At 53.4% G+C, this 19834-nt stretch overlaps 1 protein-coding gene and 1 long non-coding RNA gene across 2 annotated transcripts in view; one reads left to right on the top strand and one right to left on the bottom strand.

The window, feature by feature from the left end:
* Positions 1-8757: 8757 nt before the first annotated feature.
* Positions 8758-12554, bottom strand: LOC120871595. The gene is made up of 3 exons (XR_005723069.1): positions 12065-12554; positions 10793-11989; positions 8758-9601 (listed from the first exon to the last, which is right to left on the bottom strand). It is a non-coding gene; the product is annotated as an uncharacterized LOC120871595 (long non-coding RNA).
* A 4562-nt stretch (positions 12555-17116) lies between these two features.
* TBX5 (T-box transcription factor 5) overlaps positions 17117-19834 on the top strand; it is a 47869-nt gene continuing 45151 nt past the window's right edge. Inside the window, exons 1-2 of the mRNA XM_040251642.1 lie at positions 17117-17970; positions 19635-19729. Of these exons, the coding sequence (XP_040107576.1) occupies positions 17824-17970; positions 19635-19729 (242 nt within the window). The 5' untranslated portion in view covers positions 17117-17823. The remainder of the gene's footprint in view (positions 17971-19634; positions 19730-19834) is intronic.

The following is a 19834-nucleotide window of genomic DNA, read 5'->3' on the forward strand; positions in this document are numbered from 1 at the left end:
ACACACACACACACACACACACACACACACACACACACACACACACACACACACACACACACACACACATATGGGCCCACTCTAGTATTCTTGCCTGGAGAATCCTAGGGACAGAGGAGCCTGGCGGGCTACAGTCCATGTGGTCTCAAAGACTCGGACATGACTGAGAGACTAATATATAAATTATTGTCTGGATTCCTTTCCATTATAGGTTATTGCAAGACATTGAATATAGATCCCTGTGCTATATAGCCAGAGATCTTCTTTTCTCAGTATTTCTGGCCAAAGTCCCACAGTAGTCTCTGATTGGATAGGATTTGGACACATGCTCATAGTTGAACCAATCGCTGTAGCCGGGGGATGGAATATGCTAATTAGTGATGTCTTGGGTAATTGAAGCAGGGGTTGTTGCCTCTGGGGTATCAGGATGCTGTACACAGAGGAGCCAGTGAATGCTGTCTACTCTGGCCTGATAATTTGGGCTGTGGAATAACCTGCCTTAGTGTTTCTCAGAAGAAGCTCACTCACCCTGCCTCATTAAACCCAGACCTATGTGTTCCACATGAACCAGGAAATTGCTTCAATGTAGACCCGACTTAACAGAAGTGCTCCCTCATTCCCTCTCTGCTCTAGTTTCCACGGTTTGCAGCCAGAAGCACCAATCTCTTTCTCATGCTTTAAATAACCAACCCTTGAAATGAAAGCCCAAGCCTGAAAATTTGTAATTGGAAATTTTAAATGAATGCCATTTCTTTCTAAAAAAAATTTTTTTTAATTTATTTTATTTATTTGACAGTCCCAGATTTAGTTGCAGTAAAAAACCTATTCTTCAAAACTGGAATGTGGGAATAGTCGGGGTGGATTTGGCACAAGACCTTGTATCAGCTACCTACTGCCGTGATAGGGCTATGTAACAAAGAACTATTAACACCAGTGGCTTACAACAAGAATGTGTATTTTTTCTTACAAAATTTTAATTAACTAATTAATTAAATTAATTTAATCTTAAAATTGAATTAAAAATTTAAATTTTAGTTAACTGATTAAAATTAATTAATTGCTTGATTATTTTGGCTGCACTGGGTCTTAGTTGCAGCATATGGGATGTAGTTCCCTGACCAGGGATTGAACCCAAGCCCCCTGCATTGGGAACGCAGCATCTTAGCCACTGAACCACCTGGGAAGTCCCTCCATTTAGTCTTTCAGCTATTCACTCCATGAGCATTTCTTGATGGCCTGGGAGCTGGGGGACAACAATTATACATTTCCTGCCCCAGAATGGATGTATTTTATGGGAATCAGACCTGGAAGTCAGTGGTTACAACTTAAGTTCTTAAGCACCACCAGTCCAGGGAGGACCCCTGTCCGATCATAATGAAATTGCAAAGGAGAGTCACTCCCTTCTCCTCAAGCAGGAACTGGGGCTAGTGGTCTCTGCTAATGCTTTCCAGCAGACCAGCTACACATACGACTCTTGAGGCTGGGCCGCATCCTTTTCTCCCTACTCCTGTTTCTATCCCAGGCTGCACCTTCGCTGAAGCCTGCCTCCTCTCTTCTAGAAAGGACTGGCCTTCTTCAGAACAGTGCATTCACCAAGCCCTACTTGAATCCCCTGCCAGATGCTTGACATACACTAAATCGTATCTTCTTCTCTCAGAGGGGCTATCTGAGGCTGGTATTCTTATGAGTCCCATTGTACAGATCAAGAAACTGAGGCTGAGAGCGGTGAGGAGACTTGTTTGGTTGGTCCACCACCAGGAAGTGGCAGGGTCAGCATTTGAGCCTGCGGTGAAGCCTGGGAGCTGAGCAACCTGCACACCCAGCTTCCTCTCCAGGCCTTTTCTACTCCAGGTATCTGCACTCTCCTCACTTCCTGGTCACAGTTTGGGTCTAGATTTACTCTGAATATAATTGAATACAAGAAATAAAAATATAATACAAGTGTCCTTCTCCATGAACCTAAAAGAGAGAAGTGGAGAGACTAGCCTAGAAAATTTGGATTGAAAAAAAGCCCAGCAAATGTGCCTTGTCAGCTGATTTTTCTCTCAGCTCCCTGACTCTCCCCATCTTACTGGGAGCCCAGTTCTCCTCCTCCTCTGGCTCCTGGGAGCCTCTACCCAGGGCAAAACAGGAGGTCAGGCAGTGGGCAATGGGCCAGCAAGATCAGCTAGAAACAGCTTTTTTTTTTTTTCCTGCCAGTGACGGGTCCACACCCAGGGCGCATAAATCCTTTCTTTTATTTTTATTATTATTACAGCTCAGGGTCTAGCATGGGCCGTAAACGGATTTAAGAGGCTGCAAGAATATAGAATTTAATATAGTTGGCACCATTAAATAGTGGCACAGCAAACCCACTTGGAGAAGTGCGACCCCCTCCCTCACCACCCCCCTCCCCCACGTCCTCTCACCTCCCTCCCAAAATCCTTCTGGCCAAGGTTTCCCCCTCCCCTCCCCCAGGAGGAGGGGAAGAGCAGAGGGGGATGGAGCGGAGGCAAGAGAGGAGAGTGCCTGCAGCCTCAGTGGAGAGGGCATTGGGCAAATGGCCAATTAGGGACACTTGGGGAGATGGGACAGAGCTTTCTAGATAAGCATGGTTTTTATCAGCCTATAAAAATACCACTTTCACTTATCTGCTGGCTCCTTGTCCAGGCTCCTGGGAACAGACGGAAGGGGGCACTGAAGACAGGCCAGAGGACAAGGCAGGGACAGTCAGGGGTGGGGGCACGTGCAGTAGGCAGAGAGGAGGCAGCCCTGAGAGCTGAAAACATGCTTCGGGGAGGCTTTCTTCCCTCCCAACTCGTTACCCTTCAAGCTTCTATTCTTATTGCAGGGAGCGGGGAGAGTCCTATAGTCCTGTGCGTCTTCTGCATTTTATCGGTTCCTTACATATGCTTTGTCTATGTCTTGGGTCTGAATGCATCTGTTACGATATCAATTGACACTCATCTAGCACAGACTATGTAAAAAGGGATGGATGCTGTGTTGAATAAGGCAGTCGTGATCTCTGTCCTCGGTAGTTTAGAGCCTGTGGTGGGGGCAGATGATTAACAAGCATGTAGCAAAGACAATAGGTGGAGACATCATGAGGAGAGCTGGGAGCAGACGCAATGGCATGTGCAAAGGCCCTGGGGTGGGAACGGAGGTTGGTGCAAATGAAGAACTGAGAAGGAGGTAGATAGAATGTGGTGTCAGAAAGGGGGCAGGTGATGGGGCAGGAGGACCAGAGAAGGGATTTGCCTTAAAAATACAGAAATGACTTTTTTTTTTTTCTTTTTGGGTTGCACTGAGAGGCTTGTGGGATCTTAGGCCTCAGAGCAGGGATCAAACCTGTGCCATTGGCAGTGAGAGCATGGAGTCCTAACCACTGGACTACCAGGGAATTCCCAAAGAACCTTTTTTTTTTTTTTTTAAAGCCATGTGGCATGGCTTGCAGGGTCTTTGTTCCCTGACCAGGGATGAAACACATGTCCCCTACAGTGGAAGCACAGAATCTTAATCACTGGGCCACGAGGAAAGCCCAGGAGTTGGGATTTTTATCACAAACTCTTTGAGCTGCCCTTGTTACTATATATTTACTTTTGAGAGTTAGCAGCAGGAATGGGACATGAGCTGATGCCTCATTTTTACCTACAGGCAGGTGGCTCAGGCCTCCTTGGGGGCTGGATCAGACCAGTAGGGCGGTGATGGCAGTCGTGGTGTTGTTGGTGGTGGGGTGTCCAGTAATCTTGCAGTGTGGTTTCCACAAGGAGCAGATGGGGGCCCCAGTCCTAGCTCCGCTTCAGAAATCCTTAGGGAATTGGTCAGTTTCTTCCCTGATCTTTGTGCCTCTAGCCCTCAGCTTCCCCACATGTAAAATCCAAGAGATGGACTAGTTGTCACTGAGGGCTCCCTTGGGTCCCGCCCTCTAGATGGGTCTATGTCAGAGTTCCAGGTGTTTGGAGGGGTGTTGATAGGCCACTTAGGAGGAGAGGGCTAGAGTGCTGAGGATGGACCTGGAGGAGGCTTCTCCCTGCCTGCTGCAAGCCACCCCCACCTCCCAAGCATCCTTCTTCCGGATCTGGTGATTCCTGCCTGCAGAGGGATGCTGAATCAAGGGCTTCTCTCTAGAGAAGGTATTACCTCGGTAACGAGCCCTGATCACGCCCACCTAGTGTCTTCTGCCAGGCTGGTCAGGGACAGCCTACCCTGATGGCACCATGGGCAGGCTACAGGAGAGGAGACTTGGCGTCCAGGGTGGGCGTGGACACAGTGACGGAGTACAGATCATGGGTGAGCGGATGTGAGGATGATGGTGTGAAGGCATGTGTGTGTGCGTGCATGTACACACACATGGACTGGTGTGTGACTCAGGGTGAAGGATTATAATTGTGTGGCTTTCTGTCCATGACTGTGGGCCAGTGTGACTGCTTGTGACTGAATTAAGGTGTACATATGTGCAAGTGTGAACCTGCTGTGTACACAACCATGATTGTGTGTCTGATCCTGTGTGAATGTGTGTCTTTGTTTGACAGTGAGCATGAGAGTGTGTGTGTGACTGAACAGATGTGTATGTGCCTGGGGGAGCTGATGTGAGACTGAGGAATAGGCGTGTGTCTGTGTATTTGTGTGACAGAATCAGTGTGTCTGTATGTGCGCGTGTGTGTGAATGTATAATGGTGGGTAAGGTCCTGTTGTGTGCAGGAAAAAAAAAAAGCAAAATGCTGCACCAAGATGTGTAGAGGGTGACTCTGCCTGACGTGTGTGTGTGTTTGTGTGACATAGCTGCTGCTCCTATACATGCAGTGGGTGGTCATGTGTGGCTGTGTGTGCTCCAAGTGACTCCCAAGTGGCTGGATCTGGGGCATTTTGTTGCTTGACCCCTCAGGGTCAGAGGGCCATGAGTGGTATCAGCCAGGGGCCAGGACCCCGGGCACAGGCAAGTCAGCTCCCTCCAGCACAGTGGGGCAGAAGTGGCCAGAAACCTCGCTGCTTTCCAGGCGGGGCTGCTGGAAGTGGGAGCTCACTAGCCCGGGTAAGTGCTGTGCCTCACCTGGACTCCAGGCGGACTGCCTGCGAGTGGCTGTGACCCTGGGTGGACTGGAGCAAGCCCACTGGGACCACGGCCTTGGTCGTCGTTCAGCCGCTTAGCCGTGTCTGACTCTTTGTGACCCCATGGACGGCAGCACACTAGGCTTTCCTGTCCTTCATTCAGTTCAGTTCCGTTCAGTTGCTCAGTCATGTCCAACTCTTTGTGACCTCATGGACTACAGCCCACCAGGCTTCCCTGTCCTACACCATCTCCAGGAGTTTGCTCAAACTCAGGTCCACTGAGTTGGTGATGCTATCCAGCCATCTCCTTCTCTGTTGTCCCCTTCTCCACGGCCTTGGGGGACAAGGTAAAGGCCACTTCGGGGGGGGGACCTGGGGGTGGGCAGCCAGACAGCAACACCTGATCTCTTAGAACCAACTTCTGAGAAGGAAACATGGTTAGGATGTAGAGTCGCCTCCTCTTCCTTCTCGGAGAAGGCAGTGGCACCCCACTCCAGTACCCTTGCCTGGAGAATCCCATGGACGGAGGAGCCTGGTGGGCTGCGGTCCATGGGGTCCCTACGAGTCGGACACGACTGAGCGACTTCCCTTTCACTTTTCACTCTCATGCATTGGAGAAGGCGATGGCACCCGACTCCAGCGCTCTTGCCTGGAGAATCCCATGGACGGAGGAGCCTGGTGGGCTGCTGTCTATGGGTTTGCAGAGTCGGACACGACTGAAGCGACTTAGCAGCAGCAGCAGCCTCTTCCTTCTGGGGCTGGGGCAGTCCCTGGCGGTGTGTGCAGGGCGCATGTGCCCATGGTGATAGGCAGGCAGGGTGTGTGTGTGTGCGCTCGCTGTGGGCCAGTGGGCGGGGCGTGCTTGTGTATCACCTCCGCACCTCCTGAACTCTGCTTGCAGAGGAAGTGACCGCCCTGCCTCCTGTCCAGGTGTGCATCCAGCACGGTATCACACCTGACATTTCCAACCTGCCAGGAGTCGTGGGGGCTTCCCCAGAGCCCCGGGGTCGGGGGAAGGGTTGGGAGGGGACTTCACTTACCACACTGGTCCCCTCCACTCCCCTCCACTTCCGCCCAGTTCCCAGGAAGTGACTGTGGAATTTGTTTCCAAATATAGACTCCAGTGGCCCGGGCTGCCTGTACACAGCCCCTTTGGCCTCCCGGCTGAATGGCTGAGTTGTGACTGCCTTCCAGGAGGCCCAGGCGCACAGACCTCCGCTTGGAGCCATTGGTAAAAATAATCATAAAAGTGGCCCATAAAAAAAGGAGGGTAGCTGAACACTGGGTTATGAGCCCAGGACACCAATTGCCCCACGACGATGTTTGGGTGGTGACTGCCCTGCAGGCTATATACACACACATACACACAGGGCATTCCAGAAGGACACACAGACTCACACCAGCCTGCGCCACACACACTCAGGACCCCAACGCTGGATACTCGAGAGTGTTTTCATATAAGGAGGTGCACAAAAATATATGTGTGTGTGTGTGTTTTCAGTGCTCTCTCCAGGAAGGCCAGACAACGACACACACACACAGACTAACACAACAGCAGAGAGGCACACGTGGTCCCTCCTCACTGCCATTTAGAGAGATTTAAAGATACTGTCCTGTTTAGCCAAGGAGACAGACAGCCCACCTCTCCAGGTGGGGAGTAGCAACTCCAGCTTTGTTACAAGATGGAAACTGGGGAGGAAGTTGGGGATGAGCTAGGACCAGCCCTTGCCTGTGCACAGATTTGGGTGTTGTGGGGTCAGGCACCCACTCCGGGGTCCTGGACACTCCCTCAGAGGCACAGGAGCTGGTAACTCTCCTCCTTGGGGCAGCCGTTGGAGAAGAACTGGCATGGGAGAGGTCTGGGAGAAAATGCAAACAGCCCAGCTGGCGTCTGGTCTACCACGGTCCTGGAAGTGGGGGTGCATGGGAGTTAGCGGGGAGCCTGGAGACAGGGCAACCCAACAGAATGAGCATTTTGCATGGAGGTGGGAGGCATCGGCCAGGGCAGCCAGGCGTGGCGGCTGGCAGGTCCAGAGAGAAATCTGGAAACTGAAGACCACGTGCGCCTCCCTTGGGGTATTGTCGTGGGGCTTGGATCTCATTGGATCTCAGTTGCCCCATTTCTAGAGAAGTCCTTCCCTTCCTAACTTGGATTCGTAGCAGCCAGTGCTGCGCCCAGAGCCAGTTGGGGAGAGGTATGCTCTTGGGCAAACAGGCGGCAGGAAGAAGGGTCTAGAAGTGGGAACGTGAGGCAGGCACGACTGGGGAGGCTGTAGGATCGATGCCAGGCACAGGCTCCTCTGGACCCCAGGTCCGGGGCCCCTAAGAGGTCCGGGACTTCCCTGAGACCCACCACTGGCACACTGTCTCTATCCTGGGGGAGTGTGGAGCATTTGGGGGACCCCAGGCTGGCTTCACCTTCAGCCAGCTGAGCCTGTACTTCCAAGCACCACCTCATCGTTCCCTGAAGCGGCTGAGGTCCCTTCTCGGGCTGTACCTAAACGTGGGAAGCCTAGGGATGAGCAGGGAGCTGGGTGAATTTCCAGCACAGGCTGTGTGACTCTCCATACCCTCCTGGAGCTTTATTATGTGTTTCCAAAAATGGAGCCAGGCACGTCTCCTCTCCCCCTCCATCCTACCCACCCTGTTTCTCTCCCTGCAGGAGACAGAGCGTCCTGGCTTGAAACTGTGAGGAATATGGGCCAGGGAACAGGACGCTGAGGTTTGGAGAGGAGGCGGCAGTGGAGTCCCATCTTCCTCTCCCAGCTCCCCTCATCCTGCGAAATGCTCGGGAACCTGGTGCTGTGTGCCCAAAAGCTCTCTTCTGAGTCCCTCTGCCTCCTCCCTGACAGTGGGGGAGGGGAGACAGTGACACAGAAAGAGATCTAAGCCTTTCTCCCACAAGTCAGGGAGCAACTGCCTGACTCTGCTTGTAGATGCTTACAAAGTGCTCTTTGCACCCCACCTCCCACCATCCAAGAGACCTTTCCTGTTCCCTCCCTTTCCCTGGCTTGTCTCGTGAAAGAGGAGCTCCTGGCTTCTGGAGTCTGAGTGCCTGGGTTCAGGTCTCCACAGGAGTGCCCCTGGCCAGGAGCCACCGTCTCATGGAGCTAGTTAGAAGGAGCTGAACTAGTGAGACCATGTTACAAGAGCCCCTGGCCTGCCATGAACGTTAGCTCTGATGGCACCTCTGGTACTAATGACTTGAATGGCTATTTGAGCCTCTCTCCTGGTGACTGTGTGGACGCGCGAGCAGGACTCTTCTGAAAATACGAATGGAAAATGCTGGGGAGGAAAGAAGATGGGGTTTCAGGTGTGCTAAGGGAACTCTTGCAGGCTGTATTCCAGACTCAGATGGGGGAAAAGTGGATAGGGACCCTGCAAGGCCAGCCAAGAGCTTTGGGGGACAATCTCTGCCCCTCTGGAAATGGAGAGGTTTTGGCTTTCCTGAACAGCTAGGAGATGAACGAGGTTCACAGCAGAGAGTGAAACAAGGGAGGGCAAGACGGACCCAGAGCAGGAACTGATCTCCTCCAGAGGCCAACCCTTTTCTGGCCAAGCCTCCATCCCGTCAAGCCCGGCTGTCCAAGCTGGTCAGCACCTCAGTTCTTTCTGAGAGCTTGCTGCCTCAGAAAGGAGAACAGAAAAGCCACCCTGTTATTGTCCATCCACCGCCCCACCAAGAAGGAGAGGCATTTCCCTTGCCAGCACTTTTGAGAAAGCACTGACTGCAACCTCCAAATATTATTTAATGCTCTTTATAGTACATCCACAATAGAATATTTTTCTCCTTTAAAAAGGAGTATAGTTTATTATTTTTTCTTAAGATCTTGCAAACATTAATGCTTCCCCACGTCTCTCCTTCTTAGGAGACCTTATTCCAGGGAGGAGAAAGGGTTACCTGGAAAGAACGTGGGGAACCTCCGGTGCTGATGGGGATGACCAGTGAATGTTAAGAGACCCTCGATTCCTCAAAGCCCAGCCCCCCTCCCCCGCTGAGATATTCTGGGTGCGGGCTTGGATGGATGCATCCAGCTCGATGAGTGGGCGCGCGTCTCGGAAGTCAAAAGTGGGAGCTTTTGCTGGAAATTCCCCCCCAACCGACCCTGCAGAGATTCTACGAAATCCTAGATTTTCTCCCCCGTTTAAAAAAGGAGAGGAGTTTTTCAATCCCTGCCGTGTTGAATCAACAGAAGAGCCTCCGGAAAGCCCAGACCAAAGGGCGGAAGCGCCTTGCAGGCCTCAGAGCGCGCGGCCATAGTGCGCAGCGATTGTCCTCCGGGCGCCGGTGGTCGAGAGCGTACGAGGGGGCACTCCGGAGTTGCCATGGCGACCAGGAAACCCAGGGCCCTTGCGGAAACAATTGCCGGGAACTTTTCCACTAAGAACCTGTCAGTCGCACCCCACGCCCAGCCTCTGTCGGTTTCATCCCAGTGTTTTCCGGATGTGATTGTGGCTGTGATGGGGGAGTCAGATGTTCAGGGTTCCTACTTCCGGACCCTTCTGTCTGGGCTGCCCCCAGAAGCCAGAAACCCAGCACCAGGAGGCCAGAGGATACCCGCAGCGGCCCGAGCTGAAAGGGAAGAAAAATTAGAGGTCTCGACCAAGCAATCGTTTTGGTGACGGATCCTTCCAGTTTGGGGTTTGGCCGCCCTCGTCATCTGCACCCCCCTCCCGCCCCGCCCCGCCGCCTCCCTTCACCTCCTCAAGGTCATTACTAGAGTTTTCACTCGCAGCTCCAGGCGGGGTGGCCTCCTCCATCCTCCACCCCCTTCTACCCCTGCACAGCTCGTTTTCCGGAAGTTTCTCCCCAAAGAGAAGAGGAGGCTTAAGCTCCACAAATGAAATTGGTTATTCCCAGTGCATAAAACAGCCTTTAAGTTCTCTTAAAACAAGTAAGCCCAAGGCTTGATAAGAATTTAGGGATCTCCCATATCATTGGCCTGCCTCACTTTGGCCATAGGGCGTCGATGACCTGAATCGCTGGGTTGACTGGGAGATGGCAAGCTGGGCTTTCTTAAAGGAGTTAATTATTCTCACAACAGGCCATCTCTCTTTTTTCTGCTACATGTTCTGCCTCTATGCAGGTAGACAGAGAAACCATGTCCCTTCCCCCTTAAATAAAACGCTTTATGAAACATAGGATCGAATTCTTTCTGGTGGGGACACTGGGCTCCAGGAGGCCGGGGCTGGCTGGAAAGAGGCCCCTCGGGCTGCCAGCACTGGAGGACTCCAGAGTTTTGTCTCTGGTTTTGAATTTGGCCCTTTGAGCAGGCTTAACACGTGTGGATTTAATTTCCCTTTCTTTCTTGCTTTCTTTTCTGCCCCCTCCCTCCTTGTGAGGAAACAAGAAAAATAGTCTGCCGTGTCGACAGCGCGACACCGTTCCTTTTGCCAAAGAAAATTTGTCTTTCCAGAGTCCCGGAGAGCAGCGAGCTCCCAAGTTTCCATTGCACCCTCCAGTTGAGGGAGGGGACTATCCAGACAGCCCCCCTACCCGACTGCCTGCCTCCCAGACCTGGAGGTATTACCCTGAATCTCTATCTTTACAGGGCCAGAGCCCTGGAACGTAGTCTGTTCCCCTGCCACCACTTCTTCTGGGGGCTGTGGGGACATTCTGACTACAGACCTGGTGGCTAAAGGCAGAGGCCTTTCTGCACGTTCTGGGCTGCAGATACAGTTGAAGTTTTCGGGCTCAGAGCAGCCTATGGAATGGAGCTGGGGAGGGGGGTTGTTCCAGGCTTTCTCAGTTCAAGACTCTCACCCTTCTCTTCCACTGTGGACTTGTCAAACCAGAGGGGGCAAGATCTGGGGCTCCTTTGCATCCTCAGTGTAATACTGCTTTCTCCGATCCTTCGGAGCTTGGGAATCTCCAGCACTGATAGCTCTGCTGAGTCTCTAGAACGATGTTCCCACAGCCATTTCTTATTTCATTAACCTGAAGGGGGTGGTGGTGGTCGCGGGGAGGGGTCTCATTCCCCAAATTTGAGGGAGTGGGGACGGATAGTTCCAAAGCACAAGAAACTACATCAACATGCCTAATTAGTAAAGTAAGTAGCAGTGCTAATTCTTGGTGGAAATATTGGAGAATACTGGATATTCTGAAATAATAATAACCGTTAGTGTTCCTGAATACTTCCGGTCAAAAAGCAGGAAACCGAGAACCGAAGAAGACATTGGGAAGGACGACACTAAAGTCCTGGAAAAAATATAATAAAGCCAGATTTAAGTAGGCAGCAGGCAAAGTGACCCCCTGAGAAAGGAGAGATTTTCCCACCCTTAGTCTGACCTTTTTTTTTTTTTTTTTTTTGCGAAACGAGTTGGTCAAAGTTAACTTTTGCCATCATTTCCACTGTTGTTACAGTTCTTACTAATTTTCCCAGCCCTATCCGCACTTCTGCCTACTTTCTGCCTTCCATAGAGATCCGAGTCAGGCGGGGACACGTCGGGGGAGAAACGGAAACAGAGTGAATTCTTAAGCGAGTTCTCTTCGGGGAGGAAAGAAATATGGTGGTTCGGGATGCGGCTTTCTTAAAAGTAGAAGGCAAGAGTGAAGGAAAAAGATTCACAGCGGACGCCCTGGTTTTATTGTTTTCGATTTTTAAACTGGGAAGCTCTGTTCTCCTAGGCATGGCAATATTAAAATCTGGGCAGGAATTTTGCAAAATGAGGAAAACACATTTCGGGAGAAAACCGAGCTGGGGGCGGTTCGGGAAAAGCCTCAGTCCTCAGAAAGAAGGGAGGAAGGTTGTATCTTCAAGTCTCTCTTTCCAGTTAACTGTCCAGTGATTGGGGAAAGAATGGAGCTTCTCAACTCTACTTGAGGTCTTCGGTTTATTCTATCCGTGGTGCGGCCTCCGGCCCCTCTGGGACAGCGGGTTCGGAAGGTGAGCCTGCGGAGTCTTTTGTGAGTTGGTCCGGGTGATTGCGGGGCCCGCGGTGGGGATGCGAGAGAAAGGAACTAAACGGAAAAGAGCTCGCTCCGCTCGGAGTTTCGCTTTCCCCTTTGGGGCCCAGGCCTCCGTTTCCGGCTCACCTCGGCCCAGAGGTCAAATGGGAACCCGTCTCCAGGTTTTGGGCGAAGGATTTCGGGTTGCGCTCTTGGGCATCCGCGGGCGCAAAGGCTGCACTCAATAGGCCTTGCATTGGGTAAAAGATAACTATTAATAATTTGGGAAATGAAAGCGATGCTCGGGAAAGTTTTTGCGGCCTGACGGAGAAAAGGCACGCGGGTTGTTTGCTGGAAGCAGCAGTCTGCGGCCAGACTGGCCGGGGCGCCCGCGTCCGGCGCTGGAAACCACTGGTCGCTTTCCCCGCGGGCCTGACCTTAGCTCCTGAGGCTGCTCGGTCGACTGCCTTCCTGCACATTTTGCTGCCGCTCCAGCCCCAGATGGACGAGGCCTGGAGCCAGGCCATGCTTCGGAAAGCCCTGGGGGCTGGCCGCGCGCGGAAACCCAGTCTCGAATCCCGAAGCCAGGGGGAGAGCCCAGATTCCGAAGTTCGGGTCCCCTCGGAGCCCCTCGGCGGGGAACTTACCCTTTCCGGAAGGTCGGACGCTCGATCGCTCCGAGTCGGGTAGGCCTACCTCTCCTCTCGGCGCCGCCGGGGACGTCTATGGGGTACGTTTCGCCCCTGAACCAGCTGCGCGCAAAGGCTTATGCGCATCCACCATGGGGCTGCTTAGAAGTTATGCCCACTGATGAGACCAATAATAATGATGATCGTTATTACAAAACAAAATAGAGCGCCTCGTCCTTCTACAGGATCCGGCACTGCAATTTTTCTCTACAGAAATCACCCTTCTCCACCCCCCTCCTCCACCACCCAATCGCACCCCGCCCCCGCCGGGCTACGCTGGGACTAGCTGCATCCCCAGACCCAGCTAAAGGAGGATTTGCAGAATGCGGCTTTTTCTCAGCCAGAAACACTGGGGACGACTCTTCGTCCTAACGTCTCTGTCTCTTTTCCTCTCCGCGATAACCCAGTAATTGCTTCTATGCAAGTCTGCAAGAGGGCACTAAGTTATCGCGTCCCAAACTTAACCAGCTATAGAGGCGCCTCAAACGCCAATGCTGAAAGCTCTTCCTGAGAAAATTAGGAAAAAAAAAAAAAAAAAGATTCTCTTAACCTCCTTCAGGAGACCTCGATTCCTGGGCCCCCCCCCCCCAACTCGATTTCTTTCTAATCTTTGGGCTGAGGTGGGATTCTCACCTCCCTTCGCCCAAAGCTCTCCTCCTCCCTCCCTAAGAAAATCGATCTTGGTTCTATTTGGGGATGATGTCCGCCACCCCCATTTCCCCAGAGAGTAGGATTTGTTTATTTCTTTATTTTTCCCCTGGCCCAGGCGCCTGGGACTTGTGGTTGCGCAGACCCCTGGCGGGAGTCTTAGGGGAAGTCGAGGATTCGAGAAATCAACATCCCGCCGCTGCCCCCCAATCGAGCGTGACAGCGCGCGGGCCGGTTGCGTGACTCGTGACGTCTCCACGTCCTATAGGTGCAGCGGCTGGTGAGATAGTCCGAATCGCCTGGTCGCCTCTTTATTTTATTGGGGTATGCCTGGTAATAAACAGTAATATTTAATTTGTCTAGGACCACAAACCAACTTCGAGCTGGGAGGTACCTTACTACCCTTGACAGACACTGGAAGAAGGCTTGGCCTAAAAGGGGTCTCTCTTGGCGGGGTTCCTTTCCAAACTCTCCACCTGAACACACCCTTCCCAGCGAGGCGTCACTCCCCGCTTCTGCTCTGGAAAGAAGAGGCAGGATTTTTAGAGGTGAGTTTTGCTTTGGGGGTGGGGGGTATAGGATTGCCTTAGCACTGGCCTGGCTACCTTCCCCTGGGTTTACCGCCCAGCTTGACCCCGCCGAATGCCTCCTCTCCCAGCCTCCCGATTTTTCGCTATCTAGATAAGAATGTACTCATTTTGCCTTCCAGGGTCACCTGGCACGAATAGATTCTCTCTTGAGATTTCAAAATCCCAATTTCGCTCGGTGGCCCGCAGGATCTGCACTTCACAAACTAAGCAAATCTGGCCAGGCAATTACTCGGGAGAGTACAGATTTTCCCTCTCGGGAGGGGCCTGCAGATTATTTATGGGAATTTCTTTTATCCGCAAATCTCTAAGAATTTAAAGGGATTGGAGAGCTCTTTCTGGATTTCCCCTTCGTTTCTGCCAGAGATGCTTAGATGCCGGCTCTTCCTAAAACCATGTTTGTTTTCCATCTTTGGCCGAGGGTCGCCCCCTGAGCAAGCCCAAAGTCCTCTGAGCTGACATTTTGGAAGGGTGAGGGTGTTTTCACAAATAAATAAACTGTCTCAGGGAAGCCTGTTTGAAAGCAACCCTGGAAGGTGAAGTGAGAACTTGAGAGACTGCTGGGGCTGGTTTGCTTGCTGGTTGCCCCGATTTTAGGGTTGGACAGTCCTCCACTCGAATTCTGCAGCGATGCGTCAGGCCTGCCCTAGGATTGTAGTTCCCAGGAGCCACAGAAGATCACACTTCTGTGGTCTTCTGAGGTGGCCTCCGATCTCCAGGGTGGTTCCCCTCCCTCCACCCTTCTCTCCAGACCTTGGCCTGCAGGCCTGAATCTCTAGATGGAGCCTGAGTAAAGATCAGGGTGATGGAGATACGGAGGAGAAATAAAAACGGGAACCCTGACATTTGTTCCAAGCACTAATTCTTGATTTTCCAAGCTGGGTCTGCTCAGGCTAAGACCTACTGACTGTTTACGCTTCTATTGACCTCTTCAACTCGACCCTCCAAATAATACATTTCAGACAAGGGGAGGGCAGAGAGAGGAGCCGAGTGGAGATGAAAACCCCAGCCAGCCCCCAGTGACTGTTTGATTATTTTAATAAAACTGGGCACTTGCCTGTGTACACCTCCAGCCAGGGAGGTCTGGTGGCTCTGGGGGTGGGGGGTGGGGGCGGATGGGAGCCCAGGGTAATTTCTGGGCATCTTTGATCTCGGCCCCCATCCCAATGCACCTTCACCCTGCCTTCACCCCGGAGTTGCTGAGAGTCGGGGTGATGAGTGGGGAGGGGGGAGATGTCAGGGCGGCTAACGGCGGCAGGCTGGGCCAGGCGAGGTCAGGCAGCTCTCCTGTCTTGAGGTCAGCGGCAGAGAGAGAACGCGGGCCAGGCTGCAGAGGAAGCTCTCGGCGGGTGTGTGCACGCCTGGTGCGTTCAGACTCCCGTTCTCCGCACCGCCCGCGACACCGAGATTATTTTCCCGGGCAGAAGGCGAGAGGGTTGGCGATGATTTGTGCAGGATTTTTCGCAGCCACCGAGCCGCGCTCAGAGAAGCCGAGATGGATGGAGGTTGGGAAGGGGGTGGAGAGGAGGGGGGTGCTCTCGAGGTCTGGGTTTGAGACTCGTGTTGTGATTTGAGTGTTCGGGAAATCTAATGGAAAAGGTGGTTGGGGGAGGGAGTGGGATGGGAGAGGGAGGGGGGAGGAAGAGAGGGAGGGAGGAAGAGAGAGACAGACAGAGGCAGGCAGCGTGCAGTGGGAGCTAGTTGGATAGGCAATTTCAGTACTCTGTAAGCATCAAGGCAGCCCAACGTCACTGAGCTCAGCTGAGTCGGCTTGTATTTCTGAGAGGGAGAGGGGGAGAGAGAGAGAGAGACTTACCTCGGATTCCGGAACTTTAACCCTGAAAGCGGCGCTCAGCAAGGACTTCAGCCATTCCCAGGCTCCCTCTTGTCTCCCAGCTTTCCCTCCCTGGGGGTGCAAGGGAGAGCCGGGCACTGAGGTGATACTATTGGGGGTGCTCCGGGAGGCTGCTGCTTTGGCGTTCTTGAGAGTCCTGCTGGCGCCTGACAACTGGGAAGCCTGTAGGGAGAGCGAGCGCACGGCGCAGGAGGTGTGTGTTGGATCGTGGTCAGTCTCTGCGGCGAGGCTCCCGCGGTGGGTGCTCCCTTTGTAGGCAGCGGTTGCCGCCGGTCCGGGGAAGCAGTCTCCCCGTAGACCCCGGAGCCACCATGCCCGCGCCCCCGCCTCGCCGCCGGCTTCCCTGCTAGGAGTCAGAAGGAATGCGGTGAATGCACCGGCTTCACCGAGAGAGGTAACCGTTCCGCCGATGGCCCGGGAGGCTGGGGAGGGAGCCCGCCTGCCGAGGCGGCTCGGGGAGGCACGCAAGGCGGCTCTCGAGCCTGGTCCGGGGATTTTGCAGGGCCTGGCTCGCCAGCGATTTTCCGCGGCCCAGAGCTGCCTGGCGCGCGGAGCCGAGGCTGGGGGAGAGGCGTGGAGGTTTGCAGGACGCGCGGCCTGCTTCTGTCAAACCGCATCTCGTTCGGGCCCGCCAGCCCCCCAGCTCTCCGGAACCTCGGCCGGGGCTCGGGGTGGGATTGTCCCCGCGGCCGGCGGGTGCAGGGGAGCGCACGTGGGGACGCCAGCACCGCTTTCTTTTGTTGTGAGCAGGCTTCGGGGCTCCCATCACCGCCTCCCCCGAACCTCAAGGGCGTGGTGAAGGAGGCGGCTTGGGAATCGCGCTTAGAAGACGATCTCCTCCGCACCATTTCTGGGTCTCCGGCCATGGCAGATCGGGAGAGTGGGATCCAGCCTTTCGCTGGAGCGGCTGATCAATTTGGGGGCGGCATTTCTTGCGCCTCCTTCCCAGCGTTCCCGGGTTTTGAGGGAGGAAATCCCTACTTGGGAACGTAGAAGGGATTGGAAGACGATCAGAGCATGGGGAGGCTCCTCAGGGCTTGAACCGTTCTGCAGCTGCTATTTTGCGTGTTCCGACCTCACATGCCTGTAAAACCTGAGCAATTCGGCGCCTCGCGTCGGATCTCAGTGGCGGGTTCAACGCCGGAAGCTCAGGAATTATCCGGGAACCAATTTGGCGTCGCCAGCCCCAAGCTTAGGCCTGCAGTTCCAGCGAACCAGGCCCGGCTGAAGCTCAAAGAAGCTCCCCTCAGCCAGGCCGCTCGACAAAACGCCCGGCTGGGGCTGGAGAGCCGAGAAAAACGAGGGGAATGCGCTCCGGAGGCCGGCGGCCCCGCGCTGGCTTCGGGCACCCGGGCGCGCCTCCTTCCGAACCGCACGCAGCACGACCGCTTTCTCGACCTTTCTGTTTGACTCCTTTTTTATTTTTCATGTTGCTTATGACTGGGGGAAAAGGGAGGACTCTTAATGTTAAAGGACTTCTAAGTTTAACTGATGAACGTGAATTTTCAGGACCTGGCCTCTTCTGTGGATCTTTCCTCTCCTGTGTTTTTTATTTTTTGCAAGAGGCGGGTTATTTCAGGCATTTTGGCTACTGCAGGGAATACTCCTGTTGCCAGTTTTCAGCAACAGGGCTCTGCTGGCCTCCTGTAATTTGACGAAGAGAAAAAATTCTCAGAAGGGCAGTAGGTTTGTGTTTTGTTTTGTTTTGTTTTGGGTTCGTACCCAATGGCTTCCAAAAATACCCAGGCCTTATCTTTATTGGCTCTTCCAGAAGTCCAGACAAATTTGACGGGCAGCTCGCTTATCGCGGGGGAGCCTGCGCAGCGGAGATGCGGGCCTCGCCTCCTCCCGCTGTGACGCGGGGCTTTCGCAAGAGGATGTGCGTGGTCATAAAGTAATAGTAATGCTAAGAATAACGGGACCTTCTGTAGCCTCCTTCAGCGGGGGAAGGAGGTGCTGGGAGCTGGAAACCTCGAGTGGCAGCCTAGTAACTGCCCCCTCCTGTCACCAGAACTGTGCTTCCAACCTTCTCTTTTTCTCTCTCTGCGCCCCCCTCTCATCTGTCTGTCGCTGGCCTTCCCATCCTCAGAGCAGGACCCCGAGCGGTCGCAGGGCCCAGGGATCACCATGGCCGACGCAGACGAGGGCTTTGGCCTGGCTCACACACCCCTGGAACCAGACGCCAAGGATCTACCCTGTGACTCCAAACCCGAGAGCGCGCTAGGGGCCCCCAGCAAGTCCCCGTCGTCCCCGCAGGCGGCTTTCACCCAGCAGGTAAGAAGGGCCTCGGCGCCCTTTTCAGAAGCCAAAGCCCCTCTTTTCAGAGGTTGAGGCGGCGGAGGAAGGGGGGGCAATGCCCATAATTACCCTTTTAATTTTTATCCCCATTCAGTTCCACCCTTCTCTGTCATGCCTCCCCAAATGCCAGTGTATTTCTGTCCGCTGTGTTGTGACGACTATATGGCCATAGGATTTTTGAATCCGTGGAAATGGTTAGGGGAGTCGAAGATCCGGCTCTTTGGAGCCAGCGAACAAGGGTCCAGATTCTTCCTCTCCTGCTGCACGAGGTGTAAACTCGCCTGAACGCCTCATTAAGGGCCGGGTCAGCGGCCGCTTCAGGCCGGCATGAGCGATGGCTTGACCCCTCTTCAGATCTGCCGTAGCCTTCGCCTCCGCCCGCCTCCTCCGTGTCGCCGCCCCAGCCCCGCGCGCCGCATCGTTTGTCTGGCGTCCGGGGCCTGGAGAACTGGCGCGGCCCGGGCCGGCGGCTGGGAGCGCGCAGGGCTGGGCGGGGAGGGCGCGGGGAGCCGCGGGCTCGCCTGGCTGAAAGCTGGGCCCCAGCTGAGCGTGAAGCCTCGCCTCTCGCTCTGCGCCCTTCACCCGGGCGCCCTGGGAGCTCAAGGCGTCCTCTGTAGACCTTGATGGTTTTTAAATGGGGGTGTTAGAGGGCTGGAAGTGGTTGTCTTGACCTGGAGAGAGACTTGCACGTAGCTGAAACCCGTCTTTGGGATTTCGATGGCGTTCCTGGCTTTTCCATCGCCTCTCTCCTTTGCCCTTCCCATCTCAGGAATATGCCCCTATATTTGTAGCGCAGCAGTGGGCACGCATTTTCAGAAACTTAAGAGGTTTTCTTCCAGGAGAAAACAAATCTACCTATTAGACGTTTCCAAGTTATTGCAAAATGAAGACATATATATGTGTATATATATGCATCAGTTTTGTAAAACTTGTAGTTGATGTCAGGAATGTTAAATCGCTGTGCCCATAATCAAAACAGCTTGAAGTGAATGAAGCCGGATAGGAGGAGGGCCCAGGAGGCATATTCATAGAGATATTTGAGATTTGATAATTAAGTTTTGTTTGGGACTGTGGCAACCTATTATAATATATAAACATTTGAAAATTTTAAATTTCACCTATGTCTATATATGCACCACCATGGGGAGATTAAACACACACATATACAGTGTTCGCACATCTGTGTGTTTTTGTGTGGACATCTGGGTGCCTACACTGGAATATCCCGAGTGAGTTTTTTTCGAGATTGAGGCTTTTTCTTTTTCTTTTTTCTTTTAGCTGCCTCTTGGCTAAAATTTGATTGTTTTTTTTTTTTTTTTCCCCCTTCAGCTCCATCCTCCCCATGCACATTCTGGAATGCCCTGATGGTTGGGGGGTTTTTTCTCTAGCCTTATGTTGGTGACATTAGAATGAGACGATCTGCACCATGGGGTTAAGACCTTCCTGGACAGAGCACACACACACAGATTCCTGGGCAGGGGCTGCTCCAGAGCCCAGACAGTGCTGGGGGCAGTGGTTCAGCCTATGAGCCCACTGGCTTGAAGGGGAAGGAGGAGAAAACTCTTTAAGTTTTCAGGGTGTGTGGGGAGGGAAGGCTCATTGTCTCCAGGCCTCTGTGTGACTTTTCTCTCCTCCTATAGGGGATGGAAGGGATCAAGGTGTTTCTCCATGAAAGAGAACTGTGGCTGAAATTCCACGAAGTGGGCACAGAAATGATCATAACCAAGGCTGGCAGGTGAGATGGTCTCCTATGTGGAGGAGGCGCAGGGAACTTGTGGTAGAGATGAAGAAAGGTGTGGGAGATCAGAAAAAGGAGGGAATAAACAAAGAGAGGGGAGAC

The sequence above is a fragment of the Oryx dammah genome, unplaced genomic scaffold (assembly GCF_014754425.2).
Source record: "Oryx dammah isolate SB20612 unplaced genomic scaffold, SCBI_Odam_1.1 HiC_scaffold_12, whole genome shotgun sequence".
NCBI lineage: Eukaryota > Metazoa > Chordata > Mammalia > Artiodactyla > Bovidae > Oryx > Oryx dammah.